General features: G+C 40.8%; 1 protein-coding gene across 1 annotated transcript; it reads left to right on the top strand.

Moving 5' to 3' along the window:
* Positions 1-617: 617 nt before the first annotated feature.
* Positions 618-26302, top strand: PLEKHA3 (pleckstrin homology domain containing A3). The gene is made up of 8 exons (XM_043997805.1): positions 618-895; positions 8690-8806; positions 13508-13663; positions 14828-14964; positions 16499-16663; positions 17721-17764; positions 20302-20414; positions 25146-26302. Exons 1-8 carry the CDS (start codon positions 856-858, stop codon positions 25271-25273), a joined length of 900 nt encoding a protein of 299 aa, XP_043853740.1. The 5' UTR covers positions 618-855; the 3' UTR covers positions 25274-26302.
* Positions 26303-26673: the final 371 nt, after the last annotated feature.

Genomic DNA, 26673 nt, shown 5'->3' with positions numbered 1-26673 from the left:
GGGATTTTTGCTTTGCCTTTTTTTTTTTTAGGGGGAGAAAGGACCAGGAGGAGGTGGGGGAAAGAGGAGGAGGAAGGGGTGGGGGGAGAGGAGAGGGAAAGGAGGAAAGAGAGAGGGATGGGGAGGAGGAGGGGGGAACAGGAGAAGGGAAAAGTAGAGGGGGAGGGAGAGAAGGGAATGGGGAAGAGAAGGACGAGTAGAGGGGAAGGGGGGATAGGAAAGAGGGGGAGACGGAAAGTAAGAGGGGGAGGGGGGAGGAGGAGCAGCGGGAGAAAGGAGAGAAGGAGGGAGAGGAGGATGGGGGGGGGGAGAGAGAAGATTCCTCCTCCCCGCCGAGGCCCCTCCACTCAGGCTCCGCCGGGGTGGGGTTTCGCTCTCCGAGCCGGCCCCTTTCATCCAGGAAGTAAAAGCCACGTCGGGGTCAGAGAAAATAAACGAGCAGCCCGGGGGGAGGGAGGGAAGGAAGCAAGGGGGGAAGGAGGCCGGCCGGAGGGAGGGAGGCCGGCCGGAGAGCCGGGAAGGGGCGAGGGCAGCCCGGCGCGGGGCACGCGGCAGCTGCCGGCGGCGCAAGCTCAGGCTCGCCTACAGCCCGCGAGCCCCGGCGGGGAATGACGAGGCCGGCGCCCCGCTGCTGCCCAGCTGCTGCTGTCCGGGGCCGGGGCCGCGGCCGCGCATACCTTCCCGGCGCGGGGAGCCCCTTCCAGAGGGGCTGACTCTGATCGCGGCCGCTCCCGCCCCGGCAGAAGGCGCAGGCCCTGGGGAGGGGCAGCCGGAGCGGGAGCAGTAGCGCCCGGAGAGGAGAAGGCCGAGCCCGGGGCGCCCGCGAGGAGGATGCGCGGCGCGGGGCTCTGAAGGATGGAGGGGGTTCTGTACAAGTGGACCAATTATCTCACAGGTACAGACCGCCGGGGGGTCGGGAGGCTTGGGAGTGCAGGTGCGGGGAGGTGGGTGAGAGAGAGGAGGGAAAGGAGTGGTGTGTGTGTGTGTGTGTGTGTGTGTGTGTGTGTGTGTGTGTGTGTTTAGGAGAAGGACGTTGTGTATATGTGTATGACAGGATATGGGCTTAGAGGGATGCGGTGAGATGTGTAGCTATGTGTATATGACGGGATATGGTCTTAGAAAGTGTGAAGCAAGCGTGTGTGTGTGTAGGAGTATTGCCTTAGGAGAAAGGGTGTTTCGAAGCAAGCGTATGGATGTGTATGATTAGGGCATGCTCTTACGAGAAAGGTGCTGTCAACCTTGGAAGCCCCGTGGAGAAAGTAGACTAAATTGTGGGTCCATCCTTCTCATCTTTGATCTCCCCAAGCCAATCTGCCCCAGTTTTCCCCAATCTCCCACTGTTCCCTTCTCCCCTTCCCTGCAGTTATGATGCAAACACCGTTGTTCTTCCGTTTAAAAAAAGTAACGCCTTCTTTTACAACCAGCTGCTCCCCCGCCTCCCCAAACTGTGTCTGCTTGTCTAGGGCTGGTGCTGGAGGTGGGGACGTGGGAGAGTGGGAAGATGGTATGGGAGGTACTCCTTTTCTAGTTTAGTACCTCATTGCCTCTGGTTTTTTTCTTTTGTCAGTCCTATCTAAGCTATTGTCATTCCTATTAACCTATTTGTCAACCCCTAAGTGCCTCCCGGCTCCCCATGCTGTTTTCTATTTGTCTTCCCTGTTGTGTCAATTCCTAGTACATCTGGAGAGAAGTTCCTAGAGAGGTAACAACTACCTTTTCTGTTTTAACTGACAACACTTTTCAAAGGAAAACTAACATTTTGATAACATTTGAATTGTCTGCATATACTGTACTGCCTTGTTTTAAAGGTTGTATTTTTAAAAAAACCCCAACTTTTTGGACAATTTTGAACAAAGCATTTGAAGTACCTTTGGTAATACAGTATTTCTTTAAAAAAACACGATACACACAACAAATAAACCCCCCTCATTTAAGCATTTAAAGGTTTTAGCAGCCTTGAGTTTGGAGTTGTTTCCTTTAATATCCTTGCAGAATTAGGATCTCTTTTTAGTCAGGCATCTGTTTTATTTTAATTCTGGCAACTAGTTAGACTTTGAATATTCAAGGGGCCTGGAACTAAAGCAAACCCATTAGTTTCAAATTAGAGGTTGGGGGAGGGAGGGTCTTTTTCTTTTTCTTTTTCTTTTTTTCGTGGGTCAATGAGGGTTAAGTGACTTGCCCAAAGTCACACAGCTAGTGTGACAGCTAGTCAGTGTCAAGTGTCTGAGGTCAAATTTGAACTCAGGTCCTCCTGAATCCAGGGCTGGTGTTTTTATCCACTGCACCACCTAGCTGCTCCCTTTTTCTTTTTCTTTTTTTTTTTGGGGGGGGGGCGTCTTTCTTGAATGAAATTGAATTGAATAAGTAAATGCCTTAGAAGTGCCCTTTAGTAAAATAGGCTGGTCCAAAGGTGTGTGCATTGTCTCTAGGTACTTAAAGAATTTTCTACATGTTCTAGACCTGGGCTTCTTAAATTTTTTTCACCGGAGACCTCTTTTGTCCTGAGAAATTTTTATTTCACCCCATGTATATAGGTATATAAACTAGGTAGACATAATCTTATATTGTTGCCAGATTTTTCTTGACCCCCCCCCCACATTCAGTTAGGAGACCCCTTATGGGGTTGACCCATAGTTTAAGAAGATAAGATCTAGGCTAACCTTAAAATGAAATGGATTTAAAGTATACAGATATTACACTTTGCATGATTAGATAAGGCTTTAAAATCTTGACTTAATGCCCATTTATTCTTCTTTCTGGGGGGAAAAAAGGCATTAAATTCTTTGGTAATCTTATGCCACCCTAAGCTTCTCTTCATCTAATCTTGTGTTAAGTCTGTCTGTGTACCTCAGCACTGAGCTAGGATTGCCCCAAATTAGCTAGGAATATTCTATTTATTGGAAAGTAAAGGCTGTATTTGTACCCAGATTTGTAGTGTCTAAGTATTTTATTCTCCCTTTAGGGCCAAGCTATTAACATCTAAGAGAAATGTTTCTTTTATTAGCAGATATTTTCGAAACAGCTCCATGGAACAGTTGGACTGTTTTGTTGTAACTGTGGTTGAGATGCAAAGGCTTCCTTCCTTGCAACCAAAGGGTTGCGCACAGCTGTAATCTGAGTTATCTCTGGCACTGGGACCTGAAGTGTCTGAGCTGCTTATATTCTCCAGGCTTTAGAAACCATTTAATGCAGTTTCCTAGCAAACTCTGTAATTGAAATGAAACATAATTCAGTAACCGGCAGTAAATATCTTCTCACTGGTTATTTTCCATGTCTAATCTGGCACCCAGCACAGTTGGTTGATTTTTGAAACCAGAAATGTTTTAATGTTTTCGTCAGGTATTCCAAAGTAGTTAAGCTGAATCCTAACGTGTAACATGGAAATTTTCTGAAACATTATTTGATGTTTAGTAGAGTAGGATTCTCTTTTTCTTTTAAAAAATTGTTTTAGGCTACCCCGTTTCAGACTACTATGTATATAACTAAAATATTTTATATACTGATATTGTTATTTGTAAATGCTTTTTGCTAGGGTAGGGTTTTGGGGTTTCTTGTTTTCTTGTGTTAAAAAAATTGTTCTTTTTAGAATAAAAAAAATTAGATTAGATACGAAATTCATTCTTTTATCTCTACATTTTTATACAATCTTCTCTGGTGCATGTTCACAGGGATGTTGCATCAAGTATTACCTAAAACAGATAACAGATACAATTAATACACAATACACTGAATTTAGAGATTAGTAGTTTCAGTAGTACCATAGCTGCATCTTGTAAGGTCTAAGGCCACTTTGATTATATCTGCTCTTAGTAAAACTGTATACTTTGATGTTAGTAACACAGTACACATCTGTAGTACACTAGAAGGCATATGTTCTTTGGCATGCTCCAGTGTCCCAAGACAGAAATCAATCTACCTTAGTTTTGCCCCAGTTGTTCATCCTCTTTTCTTGGAGCCCTTCTTGATTCAAACTTCCATCAAAGACTCAGTAAGAATAACTATTCAACTGAGTTGTTGTTTGTCTTTCCTTCTTGAAGAGGACTGTGACATTGGGAAATTATGTTGGGACTTGTAGTAAATTGGATTTTAAATGAGGGAAGAAGGGGCAGCTAGGTGGCACAGTGGATAGAGCACTGGCCCTGGAGTCAGGAGGACCTGAGTTCAAATCCAGCCTCAGACACTTAACACTTACTAGCTGTGTGACCCTGGGCAAGTCACTCAATCCCAATTACCTCACTAAAAAAAAAAAATTTAAAAAACCCCCTCTATTAATTGAGGGAAGACTGTGCAAAGTCACCAGCCTCACTCTCTCCTCCAGAGTCATCTTGGTCCAGTGGCAAGATATATATCAGGACTGTTGGAGATGGCCCAGGATATTTGAGACAATGAGGGTTAAGTAAGTCAGGGTCATACAGCAAGTAAGTAAACAAGTGTGTGAGGTGAGATTTGAACTTGGGTCCTCCTGACTCCAGGACCAGTGCTCTATCCACTGAGCCACCTAGATACCCTATTCAAATTGAGTGGGCAAGTTGAAAAGGAAAGAACATGTTTGTATTGCTTTCATGCATGAGTCCAGTTCAAACCAAAAGCATTTATTAAGCACTTTATATTTGCATGCATGGAACAACATGTTAATACTTTTGTGAATAGGGCTGTGCCTCACTGAATATCATCTGGGATAAGTGAAGATTGTGCATTTAAGCTTTTTCTGTTATCTTAATACAAATTTTCTTTTATGTGCTTCCTTGCTTTCTTAAGTACCATATGTACTGAACAGAAAATTAACCTTTTCTTAATGTCCCTTAGTTTGCTAAGACAATCAATTATTGTATTACCTCACAGCTTAATTCTGCTCTTAGAAGCTACTGATGAAAAAAAAGAAGCTATTGAGATGTGAGCTCCTTGTTCCTAGACTGAAATGACTCTTAAATACTACCTCTTTTGAATTCTGTGGCCTGTTTTTTATACTTTTTCTACTTTGACCTTGTTTCTGGGTTTCATCTAATCGTTTTTTTCCTACGGCTACTGCTAGTACACCTCTATCTTTCTAAAGTTTGCTGTATTCTGCGAAACTGGATATCTAAGTTTTTTTAAAAAGAATATTATCTAAGATATGAACAATTGTTTTATGAGAGCAGGAGTGGCCCTTCTAGCAATGAAATGTATGAGTTTTGTAGGAGCTAGAGGTACAATAAGCCTGGACTTCAGAAAATGCTACACTGGGGGGCAGCTAGGTGGCACAGTGGATAGAGCACTGGCCCTGGAGTCAGGAGGACCTAAGTTCAAATTCAGCCTCAGACACTTATCACTTACTAGCTGTGTGACCCTGGGCAAGTCACTTAACCCTCATTGCCCTGCAAAAAAAAAAAAGATGATAAATGGGGGCAGCTAGGTGGCGCAGTGGATAGAGCACCGGCCCTGGAGTCAGGAGGACCTAAGTTCAAATTCAGCCTCAGACACTTATCACTTACTAGCTGTGTGACCCTAGGCAAGTCACTTAACCCCAGTTGCCTCACACAAAAAAATGTTACACTAAGCAAAAACTTTTAGGATTTTAGATACTAAGGATTTGGATCTGGGAGGGACTTTTGAAGATCATCAGATTCAACACCCTTCTTTTATAGACGAGGAAACAGAACAGAGAAGTGTTTGTTTTTATAGGATTATATTAATGTCCTATGGATTTGTTGGTTGGCACAGTGACAGAGGCTACCCTCTTGTCACTATTGACATTTTCTCTTCCCCTTAAAAAATGTTTATTTTGTTTCTACATGGTAGTGATTTTCATAACCACCAACCTTCTGAACTCTGACCTGTAAAAAGGGTCATAGATTTAGAGGTAGAGAAGGAAGGGACCTCAGAAGCCAATTCCAGTTCAGTCCTTTCATTTTGCTGAAGAGGAATTGAGGCCAAGAGAAGTTAAATGAGTTGCCATGGTAGCTTGTGAGGCAGGATTTGGACCCAGTTCTTCCTGACTTCAAGGTCAACATTCTAACTGCTCTTTAGTCTTATCTGACTCTTTGGGACCCCATTTGGGGCTTGGGCAGAGAAACTGGAGTAGTTTGCCATTTCCTTCTCCAGCTCATTTTACCGATGAGGAAACTGAGGCTGACAGGGTGAAGGGACACAATAAGTGTCCGAGGCTGGGTTTGAACTCAGGAAAATGAGGCTTCCTGACTTCAGGCCCATCACACTGAGCCACGTAGCCGCCTCAATTCTAATCACTACACCAGCATTAAGCAAAATCAGACATTGAGACTGATTCTGACAGCATTTTCTTGGAACCACCTCATTTTTTTCTTGAGAAAAGCCTTCCTTGCTGCTGGTCTGGTTTATAAGGCACAACATGTAGCATCTACAGCCCTTTCATGTCATAGTACCAGCCATCAGTGAGGCGCTTAAAGATCTGGGGGTGAGATTGGTGATACTTGTTCTTACCTTTTGTTAGTGCCTGGCTGGCCCTGGGAGAAAAGAGTTCTAACAATTTAGCACATAAGTAGCTAAGCTAACCAGGATTTGAACCTCTTCCATTTTTTATATAGCAGTGCTTTTTTTTTTTTTTTTTGCTGGGCACGTGAAAGATCTGACCTCTATTCTGATTTAATAGTCACAGAAAGATCAGGAATAGGTGGGCTGCCTGTAGATTGAGTGGGCTTGATGAACATCTAGGGAACTCAACTTTCTCACTGAAAATGGAAGCAGGTGGGAGTTGGGGGCAGAGGGAAACTATGCTTCACTTCAGCAATTTTTTCTCTTGGCCAGGGATCTAGTAGCTGTGTACCCTGGAAGTGCTCAATAAATATTAATTGAATGAATATATTAGGAATCTGGCTTCAGGGAAAGAAAGGGGCATTCAGAGCCTTTTTTTTTTTTTTTTGGTGGGGCAATTAGGGTTAAGTGACTTGCCCAGGGCCACACAGCTAGTGAGGTCAGATTTGAACTTGGGTCCTCCTGACTCCAGGGCCGGTGCTCTATCCACTGCGCCACCTAGCTGCCCCTATAATTCTAACCTGGTACCTCTTCCCTCTCTATTAGGAGAACAGAGTACCAAGCTTCTGGTTTTTGTTGTGTTTTTTTTTTAGGGTAGTAAGGATTAAGTGACTTGCCCAGGGTCACACAGCTAGTAAGTGTCAAGTGTCTGAGGCCAGATTTGAACTCAGGTCCTTCTGAATCCAGGGCTGGTGCTTTATCCACTGTGCCACGCAACTGCCCCTTATCATGAATTCTTGGGGGTTTTTTGTTTGTTTTTTTGCAGGGCAGTTGGGGTTAAGTGACTTGCCCAGGGCCATACAGCTAGTAATTGTTAAGTGTCTGAGGCCGGATTTGAACTCAGGTCCTTCTGAATCCCAGGGCTGGTGCTTTATCCACTGTGCCATCTAACTGCCCCTTATCATGAATTCTTAATCCCCTCTTCGTGGATGTCCTCCAAGGCTCTTGTCCAAGGTGGCCTTCTTTTTTCTCTTGGAACTGTCATCAGCTCCCCTGGGTTCACTTATCAGTGGCTTCTTATTACCTCTAGGCTCCAATACAATCTCTTCTGTTTGGCATCTAAAGCCCTTCCCAACCTGGCCCCTTAAACTAGTTTCTTATACGGCACTCTCCTTATATGTACTATTGGAGTCCTAGTGCTTCTTAAACACTACCTTTCCCTTTTGTCTTTGTATTCCAAACATTGGACACGATGGGCAGCCCATAATGGTTCTCAACAAATGCTTATTGATTGATGGGTCGATTCTTACATTCTGCCTTCAAGCCAAACTGACCTTCCGGTACTATTCCTTGAATGAATGCCACCCTCAAGTCCTGGGCTTAGAATGCCTACCTTCCTCCAAGGCTCAGCTCAAATGCCACTTCTAACATCTGATCTTCCTGATCTGCTCACTCATTAAGCCCCAAGCTCCTCAGATTTTCTATTTACTCTCCTAGGTACATATTTCCCCCAAGTGTTCCTTGTGGGCAAGAATTGTTTCATTTTTATTGTGTCCTAAGTACCAGTGTAGGAGTGGCTGGCAAGTTTTTTTTGATTCTTAAATTTATTTAAATTTAATTATTTATTTTGTTGTAACTCATTCTGTGATTTCATCAGTGTCAGGATGGCTGTGAAGAGCTTCCTCTACCAGACTTGACTTAATTGTCTTAAAGCGTTTCCTGGGACCCTGAGAGGCCAAGTGGCAATGTCACAGAATCAACATATGTCAGAGATTGGATTTGAACCCCAGGCCTTCTTGACTCTGAAGCCAACTTACTCTCCACTACACAATGCTGCCTCCTGCTTCTCATATATTAGTACTGAATGTAATATGCTTGTTGAATGAATGAATGAACGAATGAATAATAGAGTATCCTAACCTTTCAGGATTTTAGGTGTGGGCATGTCAATAAAGGATATGTTGTGAGAAAAGGCATAATGTTCAAATAAAGTACCAGTTAAAAGTATTTACACACACATATTCCCCTGCCATCTTGAGATTGCACAGAAATCTTTCCAATCTGGGGGAATGGGGAAGGTGGATACTTAAGCAGAATTGGATTGTGTAGAATTTAATTGGCAAAATTGTCTTAACAGAGCGAGAAGGAAAAAAAAAAAGAATGGTTGATTTAAAACCAAGTGATTGCCAGCAATATCTTTCCGAGGAGAAAATGCTTTCTTTTCCCCCCACTAACCTTCTGCTATTTGTGTTCCCTCTAGGTTGGCAACCTCGATGGTTTGTTTTAGATAATGGGATATTATCCTATTATGATTCACAGGATGATGTGTGCAAGGGGAGCAAAGGAAGCATAAAGATGGCAGTTTGTGAAATTAAAGGTAAGAGAACAATTGAAATTAGAATAAACTTTAAATCAGCAAGGAGAGGCTGGGCTTCTTTGCATCCAAAAAGTGATCCAATTCATATGATTGGGGGGGGGGGGCAGGGCAATGAGGGTTAAGTGACTTGCTAGGGTCACACAGCTAGTAAGTATCAAGTGTCTGAGGTCAGATTTGAACTCAGGTCCTCCTGAATCCAGGGCTGGTGCTCTGTCCACTGTGCCACCTAGCTGCCTCAAATTCATATGATATTTAAGGAGTCCTGTACCAGTTTTTTTCCCTGTCGCAAAAGGGCATTGTTTTTGGGTTTGTTTTTTTTTTTTTAGTGAGGCAGTTGGGGTTAAGTGACTTGCCCAGGGTCACACAGCCAGTAAGTGTTAAGTGTGTGAAGTTGGATTTGAACTCAAGTACTCTTGAATCCAGGGCCAGTGTTCTTATCCACTGCGCCATCTAGCTGCCCCCAAAAGGGCATTCTTAAACATAGTTTTTGTTGCTTCTCCGTTTATCTAGAATGGAAGTTCAAGATGCATGGTTTTAGTCTTTTCACTAACATTGATTGCCTTGTCAGAGAAGGACTCTATAAATAGTAACATTTTTACATCCATTCACATTCTGCAAGTTGTCTTTCATTGCCAAAAGCATCTTAAAAGTTCAGCAGAAGCCGAGCTTCTGCTTCTGAGATGAGTGGTTTCCCTTATTACTGTTTTAAAGCAGTTTACCAGCTAGTCTGAGCACCTGTTTGGAATACAATCATAAAAAAACTTTTTGAATAGTGCACTTTCTGGAGGAGAAATGATTTATTTGATTATGCTACAAAAAAAAAATATTCACTTCATTTTGGTGTGTAGGAGTTGAGATCAGGTAAGAGATGCTGAAAAGTATTGGATTCTTGTTGGAAAAATGGGAAGGAAAAAGTAGACTAGTGGGGCAGCTAGGTGGTACAATGGATAGAGCACCGGCCCTGGATTCAGGAGGGCCTGAGTTCAAATCCGGCCTCAGACACTTGACACTTAGTAGCTGTGTGACCCCCCCCCCTTGGGGGGGGTAGACCATCAAGAGAAGAGGATTATTGGGGATACTTTGGGATGCTTTGATGGATATATAACCCCCTCCATGGGAGTCCTCTTTCCATTGGTGCAGACTGCAACTCATCCATGCCCTTTCCATCATCCTTAATGCATTCTTTTCCACGTTCTTCCTCAAGTCTTCCCAAGAGAGTCCACCCAACATAATGGAGTCTTCCTGTAGATTCAGAGAGGCAGTTAAATGGCAGACATGATGAGAATGCTGGACTTGGACTCAGGAAGAACTGGGTTCCACTCCCCCCTCAGACACTTAGTAGGCTTTTGATCTTTCTTAAGTCACTTAACCTCACTGAACTTTAGTTTCCTCATATGTAAAAAGAGAGGTTTGAATCTGATGACCTCTCAGCCTCCTTCCAGCTCTCAATCTCTGATCTTGTGATCTCTTGACCTAGTGGGTACCAGTGTGAATGGGGGTCTTTCTCTGAATTATCCTTCACTCTCTGTGACCACCCCACTTCCTACTTCAGTCACATGTTTCTCTGATGTTATTCCTCTCTTTTATGTACTAATTGGTTGGTAGTATGCTACATCCTCCTACACCCACTCGGACTCTCCATTGCCCTTTGAGTGACCTGAAACTTTCAAAGACTGACTCCCAGCATCAAACAAAAGAATATTGATTGTCAAAAAGATGGCCTTTTGTTGCAGAGAGGAGCTTGGGGTGATTTAAAAGGCCCTGTGTGCATTTGGCTGGTTAAGTTAATGCTTTTAGATGATCTAACATAGTGTGATCCTGAGTACCCTCTGCCCTCTTTTCCTCTGTTCTGCCACCATCAAGGCCAAGTGGAAGGTGGCCTCGATTTGTAGGTTTCGCTTTGTTGGGCTGTCATGGGCTAAGAATTCATCACTGCTTGGCCAGAGGATGAGGTGATGAATCCCTTTGTGTTTAACTAGATTGTTCCTTGGAAAGCAGGCACTCAAAGGGGCAGCGAGGTGGCGCAGTGGATAAAGCACCAGCCCTGGATTCAGGAGGAACTGAGTTCAAATTCGACCTCAGACTCTTGATACTTACTAGCTGTGTAACCCTGGGCAAGTCACTTAACCCTCATTGCCCTGCAAAAAAACCCAAAACCAAACCCAAACCAGAAAGGCCTATATGATCAGCATGCTTTGAAGGCAAAACATGTTTTGTTTTTTGTTTATTTGTACCTCATCCTAACTCCAATGCAGTGCTGGGCACACAGCAGACAAGAAATACTTGTTGCTTGAATGTCATGTAAGACATACAGCATTGGTTTTCCAGTCCGAGTATTAAGGCCTTGTTTGCATGTAGTGACCCTGGGAAGGATTCTAAGGAAGGCCATGTGGCCTAAGGGCAAGAACACTGGATTTGGAGTTAGGCAAGTCCTGGCCTTGAATCTCATTCCTGATGTTTAGGATCATGATTTAGCACTACTCAGAGACATTAGGAATCATCTAACCCAAACACCCTTATTTTGTGGAAGAGGAAACTGAAGTAAAATGAATTCCCCAGGGTCATATGAGTAGTAAGTGGCAGAGTCAAAATTTCAACCCAAGTCCTTTGATTCCACTTAACCTTTCTGACTTCCTTATCTGTAACAAAACTTGTAGTATTTACTTACATATAGGTGGTGAGGCCCTCTAGATTCTTCTGTTTGTGAGCAACCTTGTGCTGATTACACCAAGCCCTGGAGTATTGTAGAACTTTCTAAGTGAGATGAAAGTCACTCAGAAGAGTGACCTTATGTGGCCTAACTATCCACGTAAGAGAAATCGAGCGAATGAGGGGTGCCCACTGTCCCATCTATGGTGTGCAGTTAGATGGACAGCTAATAAAGCCGGTCCCATCAGTACATATAGATATATCTTTGGACAGATCCTGTCAATATATGACCATCTTGGCCCAGGATTGAAAAGAAAGAAAAGAGGGGGATCTGTCTTATACTTGGGAAACTGCATATTGGTTTTAGTGATCCCATGGTTCTTCTTGAAACAAATCTTGTCCTTTTCCCAGCAACGTTTTGGGTGATACTATATACCTATGAATCATGGGATGCCATAATCTCTGAGGAATCAAAGTGACAATCAGTCACTCAACATTTATTAAGTACCTACTGTCTGCCAGGCACTGTGCTAAGCTCTGGGGATACAAATACAAAAGGGGAAGCGGTCCCTGCCCTTGTCAAGTAGTTCACAGTCCAGTGTGGGGAGGACAACACATGAGAGGCAGGTGAAAAACCTGGTGGAGAAATTCAAAAGAGAATGAGGCTGGGTGGGAAATGAAGAGATGGCTGGCCCAGTCCCGCCTTATGTGGAGGTTTTGGAGTTCAGTAGCCTTCCAGTCAGAGGGGCGCTGGGTGTGAGTATCAAGGTGAACTTGGTATTGCTGGATGTTCAGTTTTCCCAGCCATGAGTCTCCAAGAGGTATGCAGGAGGAGTCAGAGGAGCGAAACTGGTGAAAAATGAGGAGAGGACTGCGGGAGGGCACTGGAGAGGTACATTCTGCTTGGAAATAGGCTATAGTATAATAAGAATGATAACTCGCATGCTTTAAGCAGTGTAAAAGGTATCCTCAAAGGGATGCATGCAAAAGGAGCTGGGCCAGTCATATCATGACAAGGAGGGTTTAACCCATGGACAGCTGCTCTGTGTTGCACCAGTACCCATGTAGTCTCTTTTTTGTTTTTTTGTTTTAGTTTTAGTTTTAGCCAGGCAGTGGGGGTTAAGTGACTTGCCCAGGGTCACACAGGTAGTAAGTGTCAAGTGTCTGAGGCCGGATTTGAACTCAGGTCCTCCTGAATCCAGGGCCGGTGCTTTATCTATTGCACTACTTAGCTGCCCCCCCCCTCTCCCCCCATGTAGTGTCAAGAGGCAAGGTTCCCATGTGTCAGGTGGACCATTTGTGGAAACTGTGGACAGGAATTTAAATAGGATGAGCAGGCATGCCCAGTGGAAAGGGAACTGACTGTGGAGTCAGAGGATGTGGGTTCAAATCTTGCCTCTGATGCTTAGTACCTAGATGACCTTGGGAAGTCACTTTTTATCTCCTTGGGCTTCAGTTTCCTCTTCTGTAAAATGAAGTAATTGGATTATGAGACTCTTTCCAGCTAAAAATTTGTGATTCTGAGGAGTTTGTAGATGGGGTGAACCCTGTAGCATTGAGGGGAGCACTTCCCCCACATCCCCTTCATTGAGATCACAGATCCATTAAACCATCCAAGCTTTGAGAATACCAAATGAAATAATAATATACAAAACACTTGGTAAACCTAACAACACTATATAAATGTCAGTTGTCAACATCACTTTATTATTGTTTTTGGCTCATTCTTAGTGGCCAGATCTAGAAAATGAGTAAATGAGGCCAAGGGGGCCATAGGGAAGAAGGAGTTCAGGATAGGGCAAGAAGGCTTCTTCCTCATCCTCCTCTTTGTTCATGTCTCTCAGTAGTTCTCTCATGTTCTCACCTCAGGTTAACCAATTTGGCCTTGCTCCAGGCTGGGCAAAGACTGGCAAGGGTGTGGTGCGAAGTCCCTTGGAAATTCCTTGTTGTACTCTAGCAGGAGCTTTGTGTCACCTGAGTCAGTTTGTTCCTGGAGGTGCCGCTGTGTTCTAATTTATTTCTGTTCCCAATGTCTCTTGTTCTCACTCACAGTCCACCCGGCAGACAATACAAGAATGGAATTAATCATTCCAGGGGAGCAGCATTTCTACATGAAAGCTGTGAATGCCGCCGAGAGGCAGAGGTGGCTAGTCGCTCTGGGCAGTGCGAAAGCTTGTTTGGCTGACACTAGAGCGAAAAAGGAAAAAGGTATCAAAAGATATATATGGCTTTTACCTGTCTACCTCTTTGTCTGTGTCTATCTATTTCCTCCACTCCCACCCCTACCCTGCCAAAATAATTGAGTCTTGTGTTGTGTTGGTGGCTAGGCTCTTGCAGGGTGTAATCACTGGAAGGTTCTGTTAAGTTAGAAGAGTTTCAAGTATTGTCTCAAGAGCAACTCCCTGCCTAGATAAGTGGGGAGGGGACCATTATTAGAAGACTGGCTTCCACAGGGATGAATTTTTATTTTGGCCATGGCAGTTCATGAAAAGTGTCTGCCAAGGTGTGGAGGGAAACACCCCCCCCCCCCCGCCCCGAAATTCCAGATTTCTTAAAGTCTTATAAGTCCATTTGTAAGTTTTTTTTCTTAAAACTCCAGCAAAGAGACAGCCAAGGGATGAATTATTAATGACTTTTGGAAATGAGAAAGGACTAATTAATTCTATAGAGATTGGTAACCAGTCACTGTTCTCTGTTTTCACATGAGGAAGTGGGTTTAAATTTCATCAGGAGGGATTTAGGTTATATCAGACTGGCAGATTACAAAAAACTGTTATCATCTCTGTTCAGGGCTGATGCAAAGGAAGGGAAGCCCAGCCGGCAGCTGCTCCTGGTTCTCTCTCCTCCTCCTATTTTGGCCTCACCCAGTGATTCTGGAGCAGCTGTATCCGTCTTGGCTGGATGCATGCCACCCATATTCCCCCAAACATCTCCTTATACTCTGCTTCTGGTTTAGGGGGGGACTAGCAGATGAGTAAGCAGGGGTTGTAGGTGGGTGATGGGTTTGCGTGGCCCTGTCAGAGTGAAGAAGGAGACTATTGAATGTAGAAGTTGTGAGGACTTGAGTGGCTTTCTGAGAAAGTACCATTGTAAAATATCTCAAGGGATACATCCACCATTCTTTTAGTTCATTCTTCTGCCTTTTGAAGGTACTTTGCCTAATTTGTATCCCAGCTAGATCGCTGGTTGTCTATTTTGTATTAAAGATTGTCAGGAAATAGCTCCCCTCTGTACCCTATTTCCAGCGTCTCAAAGGCCTTTTGTTATATAGTATTTGTGCCTAGTGTCCTTTTTATGAGACTGTATTTCCTAAAGAATATTAACAAGAATGGTGAAATGACTCAGGCTAATGTGTTTGCCTTTTTCTTTCAGAAATAAGTGAAACCAATGAATCTCTGAAAACCAAAATGTCTGAACTTCGCCTGTACTGTGACCTCTTAATGCAGCAAGTTCATACCATACAAGAATTTGTCCATCATGATGACAGTCATTCATCCCCCAGTGTAGAGGTATTAAGTGTAATGTTCTATGTAGGTCTGATCAAATTTGGAGTCACCTTGTGGGGGACATCTTCCCAATAAGAAATTGTGGATCATATCTACAGCAGAGTAACAAGACTTCCAAAGAGTCATCTAATCCTGTGGTTCTCATCCCCATTGGGTGCTCATTCCCCAGTGGGAATCCTTTTCTTTTTTTTTGGCGGGGCAATGAGGGTTAAGTGACTTGCCCAGGGACACAGCCAGTAAGTGTCAAGTGTCAGAGGCCAGATTTGAACTCAGGTCCTCCTGAATCCAGGGCCGGTGCTTTATCCACTGCACCACCTAGCTGCCCCATGGGAATCCTTTTTAATGTTAAAAAAAATCATGCATGTTCCCCACATGATGGTAGCTGTATCCACAGTGCATATTTTGTTGGAGCTAAATGCGGAGCAAAATTAGAAGCTTTGGCATGTTGATATCATACATTAACTGTGGACTCCTAGGTTGGAACCATTGTTCTAGACTATACTTAGCCAAAGCAAAGTAGGATCCATGGGGTAACATCTTTGTTTGGTAAAGTCAGGTCTGTCCTCATAGATAGTTGATCTGATAATTTGCATAAAAAATATTTTTCTATGTTATTTCTGAAAAATATTTCTAAAAATGACTTTAGATTCATGAAATATTTGCTTTTACATTTTTTTCCTCTCCAACATAGTTAGAAAAGGATCAGAATTCAGATAAGTAGGGTCTGGCTACTAAATGGATACACATTTACTATTTCTGTTAATTAGCTCATACTAATTATGTGAAAATGATGGGACTAATACTGGGAACCACATACAATTCCCTAAGTAGAGAAATATGGGGATAACAGCTTTTGCCTACCTCTATATTTGTAGGAAGTGGGAGCAGAGAAAACAAAGATTAAAGAAAGAAAGAATTTTTTTTTCCCAACTCAGTTCAATTAAAAAAAACCCTATTACATCCCTAGTAGGTTTAAGGCACAAGAGATAAAAAAGGTGTTTTGTGGTTTGCTTATTTTGCTTGTGTATTTGGCCTGGTAGGCCTAAGTGGCTTACCTGAGATATTGCATCTAACAACCGCAAAACCAGACTTCAATTTTGACAATGAGTCTTTATTGACATTGAGATTATTTTTTTAAATTTTGTATACTAGGAATTAGAAAATTACTTTCATCTATGTCAGTTTTATGTAGAAGTATACAAATTATTGATTGCCCAGAGGTTTTTCAGATCACTGATGCTAACTAGACAGGAAAAGCATGTTTTTAAAAAGTATGTGAATTTAGTTTCATTCATATATTATTTATTCAAGAAGAGACAGCTATTACTTACCTATCCACAGGTTGCTGCAATTTTCTGACACCCTGTACTTGGAAGTAAAATGTTCCCTCAAAGCAGTTTTTTAAATGTATTAATTGAAGGTAATGTTTTCCTCCTCCTCGATTGTCCCTTTGAACAAGTTGCCCCTTTGAACAAGATTCATTTATGTCTCTGTGACTTTACTGACCTTGACATTTGTGTGTTGATTTTTTTTCCAGAATATGAATGAAGCTTCATCTCTGCTTAGTGCCACATGTAACACATTCATCACCACACTTGAAGAATGTGTGAAGATAGCAAATGCCAAGTTTAAACCAGAGATGTTTCAATTGCCTCATCCAGATCCTTTAGTTTCTCCTGTTTCACCTTCACCTGTTCAAATGGTTGGAGCATTTTTCTCCGAATGGGATTATTTCATTGTTTAGAGTTAGAGGAGTAAACACAAGTCAGTTTTCTTGGCATAGTTACTGTCATGTGCATGAGTTCTGTATTCTGTAAGCACAGCTGGGAAAAATAAAAAAACCCCAGACCTCTTAGGGGAAGTGTCGAGTGATGTGAGCTTGCAATTTGAAATTATCTAGAATCTCTGGAACAACAAGTACATTGTTTGGCAGGGTCAATTGGTTTGTTGTCCTTTCAGAGTTGATAAACTTGGTGTCATGTGAAAGTGGGGCCCCATAGGTAAGATTAAGTCAGAAGGGAACCTTTAATTTTGCACTAAAAAGCACTGGATGATTTTCACAAAGGGAAGAAGATCGCATTTCCAATATCCATTGCTACCATTTTGGAAATTACTGGACAAAAAGATTTGGAGAGATTTTGCAAGGATTTTTACCAAAATCTATGATGTTACAGACCAGTATATGGCATGGTTGGCTAAGGTGGAGATTCATAATGGTCTTTTGAATAGCCCATGTAGTGAATTATTCTTCATTCAATCAAGAAATATTTATTAAGCACCTTACTAACATGCCAGGTTTATGTTAAATATACAGTGAGGCTTTAAAAATACTTTCCAAAATCAAATCTATAGGCACATTTAAAACATTCCCTTTATAGTGCTAAGATTGTCTCCTCAATTTTTATTAACCCAGAAAAATTATTTGGAGATTTTATGTGGCTGGAGACTAGATTTATAACTTAACTGTCATAGGAAACTCCCAGATGATGAAATACTTCCTACCAGGGGAGGTTACAGACAAGAGTTGCACATAATGGGTAGGCACATTTGGGTTGTAATATGAATCATTGGCAAAGAATGCCCACCCTAATGAAATCACAACTCCATTGGAGTATTTAAATTTTAAAAATCTTTTCCCAGCAATCTCTTTATTGAGTTGGTTTAATATTAAATTGGATGATTATATTTACAGTATTTACTTTTTTGGACCTATTTTGTGCATCTTTATATATTGTTTTTATTTTCTTTTTAATTTCTAGATGAAACGTTCCATCAGCCACCCTGGTTCTTATAGCTCAGAAAGGTAAAATTGTCTTTTTTCCCCCTCCATATTCATTATCGCTACATGTTACCTATATAGGGAAAGCTTACAGCATCATAGAATTTAGTGTTGGAAGGGTCCGTATCATTATTATTTAGTCATTTTCAGTTGTGTCCTGCTCTTTGTGACCCCTTTTTGGGGCTTTTCTTCATAAAGATAGTGGAGTAGAGTTTGCCATTTTCAGCTTGTTTTTGCAGATGAGGAAACTGAGGCACACAGGGTTAAGTGACTTGCCCAAGGACACAGAGCTAGTAAGTATCTGAGGATTTGAACTCAGGTCTTCTTAACTCCAGGCCTAGCAGTCTTATCCAGTTGCACCACCTAGCTGCCTTGTAAGGGACCTGAGGAGTCATCAAATACAACCTCATTTTATAGATGAGGAAATTGAGGTTGATGGAGATGAAATTGCCCAGGCTTGAATAATAGGTAAGAGTCCAGTCAAGCCCATTAGCCTGACTCCAAAGTCCAGTACCCTGTCTATTACATCATATTGCTTCTGTTGATGTTAATAGTATGTGTTATGTAAGATGTCAGAGAGGCCATGTCATTTATCAGCTGATGACTTAACCCCAATTGCCTCACCAAAAAAACCCCACTAGGGGCAGCTAGGTGGTACAGTCGATAAAGTACCGGCCTAGATTCAGGAGGACCTGAGTCCAAATCCAGCCTCAGACACTTGACACTCACTAGCTGTGTGACCCTGGGCAAGTCACTTCACTGTCATTGCCTTGCAAAAAACAACAAAACAAATAAAAATAAACACTAGTCAAACTGATGTCAGCTGATTTCTTCTTAGAGGTTCAGCCTCCTTGAATAACCTGTTATAGTTCCAGGTTTTTAAATTGGTCTGTGCAGCCAAGGAATGTAGACTTTTAACATTAGTCAAGTTTCCTAATTTAGTTCGTTATAGTAATATTTATTTCTCAAAAATGTAAGTTTGTAGGTGTTCCTTTATTGTATCTTTTAAAAAATTTATTTATTTTAATTTTTCTCAATTACATGTAAAGATTTTTTTTTAGTTCCAAGTTTTTCTTCCACCCTCTCTTCCCTCCCCCCTCCTGAAGCCATTACATTGTAATGTAATGTAACCTATATCAAATTGCTCAAGCCATTAAGCAATTTGATATAGGTTATATTACATTACCGTTATGTTAAACATATTTCCACATTAATCAGAACAAAAGGGAAAAAAACCACAAAAAAACCCCCAAGAAAAATAACAAAAAAGTAACAACAAAAGTGAAAATAGTATGCTTCAGTCTGCATTGAGACTCCATAGTTCTTTTTCTGACTGTGGAGAGCATTTTCCACCATTATTGTATCTTTATAACATTTTTTTTGGCCTAGGCCAGCTGTGTAAAATGAAAATTCTAAAACAAGTATGCTAATTAAACCTTTATTTTTCCAGCTTTGTCAGGAAATGAGTAGTTCCATATAAGTACCTTTTGTGGAAAACTGAATCCTCTGCCTTTTATTATTTTAAAATAGATTTTTATTACATTTTTGTTTTTACATTACTTCCATTTCTCCCTATATCCTTCCCCTGAGCCTTTCCAGAGAGCTAACCTGAAAGCAGTTTTGAAAAAAAGAGAAAGAGAAAAATCCAGCAACTTCAGTTAATGTATACATTAAAAATCTGCTGTTCCATACACTTCTCACTTTTAAATGCCAGTGCATACTTTTATTTCAAACATATCTGATGGGATTTTAATTGAATAAACATTTTGATGGGATTATTTCTAAAATCTATTTTCATTCTTCCTTAGTAGGTGAGGTTTATGGAACATAATTTATCTTTGATGACTTAGGGTCATTATGAATGTCAATAATCATATTATAACAGAGTGATTCCTTGAAGCTATTAACTTATGCAGGTTTAATGTCCCTATTCCCACAATGCAGTGGAAAGAGTGTCATCAGATTTGGAGACAGAGGACTTGGGTTTGGATCCTGGTTCCCCTACTGTTTGCCTTTATGACCTTGGGTGAATATTTTCATCTTTCTAGGCCTCACTTTCCTCATGTTTAAAATCGGGGTGTTGGCCTATGAGATTGCTAAGGGACCTTTCCGCTCTAAATCTTGGAAGCCACTGCTGTGCTTTTATTCATCTTTTTGTCTTAGCATTGCCTGTCATGAGCATCTTTCACTGATATCAGCATGTCTAAATCTCTTAACACTTCCCATTCCTTCTTTGCTGTTTCATCTGCCCGTCTGTGGTTGGGAAATGAGACCACTGACTTTCTTTAGTCAAGAACTTTTTTTCACATAGAATTCTGAACCAAAAGACTTCAGTTGAAGGTTTTCGGAGGACCATAATGTTTCCTTTCAGAGAAAAGTTTTTGTGATGTCTATTTTCCATCCAGCTTCACTCAGAAACCCATTTTGGTTTGTGTGTTAACATGAACTTCAAATGTGAACATGAACTTTCACTTAAATAGAAATGATTTAAGACTTTAAATCGACTTGGGGATGTCCAAATTTGTTTAATTGTAAAGTGAATTAACCTACTTTCTTTGTAGGAGTAGTCACACTGTAAAAGAACCAGGGCCTTCACTTCACCGAATCTCCCAGCGGCGCAGAAGAACCTACTCAGATACAGACTACAGTGATATTCCCCCTGAAGATCCAGATAGTAAGTTTGCTGCCTTTGGGTTTTATTAGCATTCTCACTGTGGGCCTCCCAGATTGATGCAGTTAAGTGAAGATACTGATTGTTATGAAACTTTGCTAAAAACGAATAAATAAAAAATTTGTTGTTGTTGTTGTTGTTGTTGTTTTTTTTTGCGGGGCAAATGTGGGTTAAGTGGCTTGCCCATGGTCACACAGCTAGTAAGTGTCAAGTCTCTGAGGCTGAATTTGAACTCAGGTCCTCCTGAATCTAGGCCGGTACTTTATCCACTTTGCCACCTAGCTGCCCCTTGAATGATTTTCGTGCAGCAACTTGGGAAATTTAGCAGGACTTATTCCAGAGAATGGTAGGTTTAGGTGGATTTGCAGCTGTTGGAAAGGTTGTATCCATTAATGATTGTTCATTGTTGTCTTGGAAGGAGGTCTCAATTCGAGTGTGCCAGGGAGCTGTGGTTAGCTCTGTACTGTTTACCAGTGACTTGGCACAGTGATAAAGGCACTGATGTTTTGCTTATAAAATTTGCAGAATGATACAAAGATAGAAGGAATATACAATACATTGGCTGAAATTTAATCAGGACAAATATAAACTCTTATCCCTGGAATACAAAAAATTAACTTCACAAATAAAATGTGGAGGAGAGGTGGTCAGGTAGCATTGTCCCAATAAGATCTTTGGGTTTTAGTGGAATGCAAACTCAGTGAGTCAAAAAAGCTGAGTTGATCTTAGGCATAACATCAGAGACTAGAGATGGACCTGTCATATTCTTCCTAATAAAATCACATTGGGGTAGCTAGGTGGTGCAGTGGATAGAGCACTGGCCCTGAAGTTGGGATGACCAGAGTTCAAATGTGACCACAGACACTTACTAGCTCTGTGACTCTGGGTAAGTCACTTAACCCCAATTGTCTTTAAAAAAAAAAAAAGCAATTCAGGGCCATGTGCAGTCATCCTGATAATATATCTTGCCACTGGACCCAGATGGCTCTCAAGGAGAGAGTGAGGCTGGTGACTTTGCACAGCCCTCTCTCACTTAAATCCAATTCATTGCAAGTCATGACATCTTTCATGCTCCTCTTTGAGAATGAAAGACAAACAATAGCAAGCTCCTTTCTGAAAGCCAAGGACTTTGATAAGCTGGATAGCATCCAGAGGTGGGTCACCAGAATGGTTAAGTGCCTTGATGTCATGCCATTTTAAGCCCAGTGAAAGGAACTGGGTGTGTTTATCCTGAAAAAGATAGGACTTCTTGGGGACATGATAACTATCTTCAGGTATTTGAAGGACCATCATGGGGGCAGTTGGTTCAAAGTGGTCTAGTTGGCTCTAGACAGCAGATTAAGAAGTAGTGGTTGTAAGTTGCAAAGAGGAAAATTTTAGGCTTAATGTAAAACTTTTTTTTGTTTGTTTGTTTTGTTTTGTGGGGCAGTGAGGGTTAAGTGACTTTCCCAGGGTCACACAGCTAGTAAGTGTCAAGTGTCTGAGGCTGGATTTGAACTCAGGTCCTCCTGAATCCAGGGCCTGTGCTTTATGTACTGCACCACTTAGCTGCCCCCTCTTTTTTTTTTTTTTTTAAACAATGAGCTTTCTCAAAGTGGAGTGGTCTGCTTTGTAAAGACCATTTCTTTGATAAATAGTGGATGGGACTCTTATATTCTTATTCAAATATGAGTTGGACTAGAGGGCCCTGGGGCCGGTTGAGGGTTGGGGGATTGGGGGGGGTGGGGGAAGCAGTCTGAGAGTCAGAGGGGGTTCCAGCTCTAAGATTCCCGAATCAGAAGAAAGAAGTGGAGGAAAAAGGTTTGAGAGAATATGTGTGAAAGTGGTCTGAAGTGGAATGAATCGAGTTGTGAGCAGTGAAGGGTGGAGGAAAGGAAACTAGCACACTATTTGTATAGTTTCTTCAAGAGAGAAGGAGGTAGGTGCTGTTGGTGGGGGAGAGCGCTTGAGTGAGGTATGCCCATTCTAGTCACTAGGTTATCACACAAAGAGAAAATTGTTTGTTTAAGGTCACACAAATTATATTAGTCATGGGATTAACATAAAAAGCAAAGCTTGTGCTTCCTCACGTTCTTAAATCTAAAATGAAATCATTATATCTTTGCCATTGATGTGTATAGTAGGTGCATAGTTGAATCTGCTCCTGCTAATGCGGGCATATCCTAATAGGTTGGCTCATGATTGGTCTTTAACATTTTTATCTTATAGTTTGCCTTTGAAGTCCCTATTCTTGATGTTAGCCATTTAACATTAAGTGGTACTAAAGTTTTATAATCCAGTCACCATACAGTATAACCGTGGTCCATCCAACCTGTAGACATTAGTTTTTGTACTATTGCCATGAAACTGAGTATTTTCTATCCTTTTAAAGAAGCTTGTTAAGGGCACAATTCTACGGAAAAGGGCCAGTTGAATCATTGTATACAGTTCAGGTACTTTACTGATGGTATGATCAGAGAATTTTACAGGTCATAGGATGAGAGATTCAGAGCTGAAAAGGGACCTTAGAGTTCATTTAGTCCAATCTCCTTCATTTAGCAGACGAGGAAACTGATGTTGAAAGAAGTTAAGTGATTTGCATAGCTAATAAGTGTCTGAGGAATACTTTAAACTTAGGTCTTCTTAACTCCAAGCCCAGAATGCTATTGACTGTACCATCAACTGCCTCAAGATAACAGACGCAAGGGGCGCAGTGGATAAAGCACTGGCCCTGGATTCAGGAGGACCTGAGTTCAAATCTAGCCCCAGACACTTGACACTTCACTAGCTGTGTGACCCTGGGCAAGTCACTTAACCCTCATTGCCCTGCCAAAAAAAAAAAAAGATAACACACACAACTCCTCACTCAATGCAAGTGTTCTTTTTGTATTATCTCTGAACTGTGGTACCATTCAATTTCTATTAAAATACTTTCAGTGCCATCCCCACTGTTTTTAATACCCATGTATTTTATTTTTTACCCCTCTATTTGTTAGAAGGACCAATTTGGTCCATTTAGGACTAATGAGATATCGGTCCCAAATAACTATAACATCTCTTCAGGGATTTTGGTTCACCATATTGTTTGAAGAGTATTTTCTTTGATGGAGAAGATGGAAACAAAGTCATAATTAAGTAGTTCTGATTTCTCATTGTCATTTGTCAAAATTATACCATTTCTCCCAAATAGTAGGTTTGTCCCTTTTTTGTTCTTCATCTTGATCCAGATATAACTTTAAGAGACTTTTTCATTGTACCTAACTTTTTGTCTCTCCTTTTTGTGCCACTTTAAAAAAAATGTGTCCTTCCTTTTATTTATTTTTTTGCACCTGCTTTTTAAAAATCTGAGCTCAACGTGGAACTCCCTCTGCAGCCTTGTTTTCCTTCCTCAGTGGCATAGTTTTTTATTGGATAGTCAAAATTTCCTTCCTTATGCATCCCAGTGACCTTGGAGCCACATTCCATTTTAGATTCTTCAGTGATGTGATCATTTCTATCCTAATTCTAAAATTTTCGAGATCTATTTTGCTGAAGTCCTGGGTATATATAGATTCTATATAGGGACTGGCTCCTTGAGAGTTCTCCATAGTTGAAGAGTAGATGAAGCATTACCTTAGCTAACAATTGATTAATGACTAATAGGTGTCAGAGTGGATCCCACACCAGTGGACTTTCCTCAGTTACTAGAACTTTTCAGTAATTGGTAGGTAGTCTTTGTCATAAGGCTTATTGTCCCAAAGGGTTTTCACTTCTTGTACAGTAAAACTGCTTTTGTATTGGGCTTTATTGGGTTCACTGCCAGTATTCATTGGGAACTTCAGTGGAAGACTTTTGTTATAGGATCATAATCTAGAACTAAAAGGGACCTCAGAGGCTACCTAGTCCAACACACCCATTTTACAGATGAGAAAACTATGGCCCAGGGAGATTGTGATTCAATCCCTAGGTCATGCAGGCAAGTTTTGAACACAGGTCCTCTCAGTCTAGAGGCAATATGCTTTCCATTATACCCCATTGTTTTCCTATAAATGGTATGTAGTAATCCTAGCTGATGAATAAAGGGTTTAAACTGATGATCTAAGCTTCCTTCAAGCTCTGTGTCCTTTAATCATATGACTTGAAGTCTTCTTTTAAGTTTGCCATTTTACTCTGTGACCTATTTGACCTTCTTTGGACTTACGCTTCATCATTTGTAAAATAGAGTTGGCCTAGATAGCTGGAGATCTTTCCAATTTTAAAATTCTGTGATTTTTTGTATATTTAAAATTATTAGCCTGAGTAACCAGTTAATTGAGAAAGATACTCCTGTTAATACTGCTCCTATTGTATTGTCTGGGTTAAGGACAAATGTTAATAAAAGCGTCATTAGAGACTGGGAAGTATGCACAAAAGGTTTTGGGTTTTTGTTTTTTATGTATCTTTAAAAGAAAAGTAGGGGCAGCTAGGTGGCGCAGTGGATAAAGCACTGGCCCTGGATTCAGGAGTTCCTGAGTTCAAATCCGGCCTCAGACACTTGACACTTACTAGCTGTGTGACCCTGGGCAAGTCACTTAACCCCCACTGCCCTGCAAAAATAAAAATAAAAATAAAAAAAAAGAAAAGTAACTTCATACATTTGTCTAAGGAACTAAATGAATGTCTTTTCATTGTGGTCTAGAAAGAACCATATTAGAACCATCCAATAATAGGAAAATGAGCTTAGTATTGGTCTGTCTTGGAAGGGAAGTTTTAAAGTATTAATCTCTTTCTTAATAGGACCTGTTCACTGTTCAAGAAATATTCTCAATGGAGATTTGGCATCAGCAACCATTCCTGAAGAAAACAGAACCTTGTCCAGAAAAAGATCTGAATTGGAAGATGTTCTTCCATCCTTCTCTTCCTGAGGAAACTGAAGTGTCCAACTTTCTCTAAGTATTGCTATGCAAAAGCTGCTGTAATTATATTGTTGTTATAGGGAGTAGTTTTTTCCCTTTACTTAGAAGGATTTCTCTGCACTTTATAGAATAATGTTAAAAAACAAACCCAACAACTACAAAAAAAAAAACCTTTGAAGTGTATTTTATCTTTATATAGTTTATTTGCAAGAGTATTTTCCTAATAACTTCACAATATGAATGTGCATCTCTTTCTTTGAACAAATGATGGTTTAACATTTAGGCATTTATGAGGATAAATGTAGATATTTTTTTAAAAAGTGTGAAGGACTGACAGCCTCGTCAGTTTGTATTGTCACTTATAAACAGTGGAGCCTTTTGCACAGGTTTCATTCTGACAGAGGTGTGAAATATATGATCGTGCCATGGACCAACTGGTCACTTACCCCTGTTAAAAATGTGTTATCACACTGGTGGACAGTGATCACATTGTCTTCCTTGAAGAAAAAAAGGAACAACTAATAATATCTTAACATATCTTTAGCCCAAGTGACGTGACATATCAAGTATTTTTTTACAAAACCAAACTGCGTTGTCCTTCATATGTGAGGATGGCGCTACTGAATTGTTGATACCAAACTGTTGATATGAAGTATTTAATTTTCGTTTATTTATTACTTTCTGCTGCATCGAAAAGAGGATGGCATCCTGATTTGTGACCAACCAAATTTAAGATGTGCATTTGTTGTTATTTGCATTGTATCAGAAAAAGAGGTTAATGTTGCAGTGAATTTGCTCATTTTCAAACAGAGAAATAAAATTCTTTTTTTGTTTTTTTTTGTGGAATAAGAGTTTTTGTGCTTGTTTCTAAAATAGCTCGTTGAGCTGCTATTATAAGGTGTTCAGCTTTGAGGACTATTTAGAGTAGTTTTTTATTTGTGAAGTTTTTATAGAAAAAGAACTTCTTGACTGTTACTACTTTGGAATGCCATTGTTGAATCAGTAAACAAATACTGTTTTTTGCAGTGCCTGCTCATACCTACTGTTCATGTTGTCAGTGTTTTACCTTGTTATCTGTTTTTTTGATCAACTTTGGGGAGATGATTATTAACTAGGGTGTTGGACATGAAACACTTTTTTTTTCTGATAAAAGTATTTCATTTTTTTCCAGTTACATGTATTTTCCAGTTATATGTAACACTTTTTTTTTTAACCAAGAAAAAAATGACTGGTCATTTAAAATTTTTTCATTTCCTTTATTTGGGCATCACAAGGGTACGTGTAAACAATATATGTTCTTGATTCCCTTTTCAGGATTTAAGAATGGGTTAGCACATTTCCCTTTATATTTTATCTGTTATCACACATGGGGCTTTCTTTCTAAGACAGTTTATGTCAGCTGCACTTAA

This window comes from Dromiciops gliroides, chromosome 3 (assembly GCF_019393635.1).
Source record: "Dromiciops gliroides isolate mDroGli1 chromosome 3, mDroGli1.pri, whole genome shotgun sequence".
Lineage (NCBI taxonomy): Eukaryota > Metazoa > Chordata > Mammalia > Microbiotheria > Microbiotheriidae > Dromiciops > Dromiciops gliroides.
Note: the sequence above shows the minus strand (reverse complement) of the source record. Positions and strands in the feature narration are given on the sequence as shown.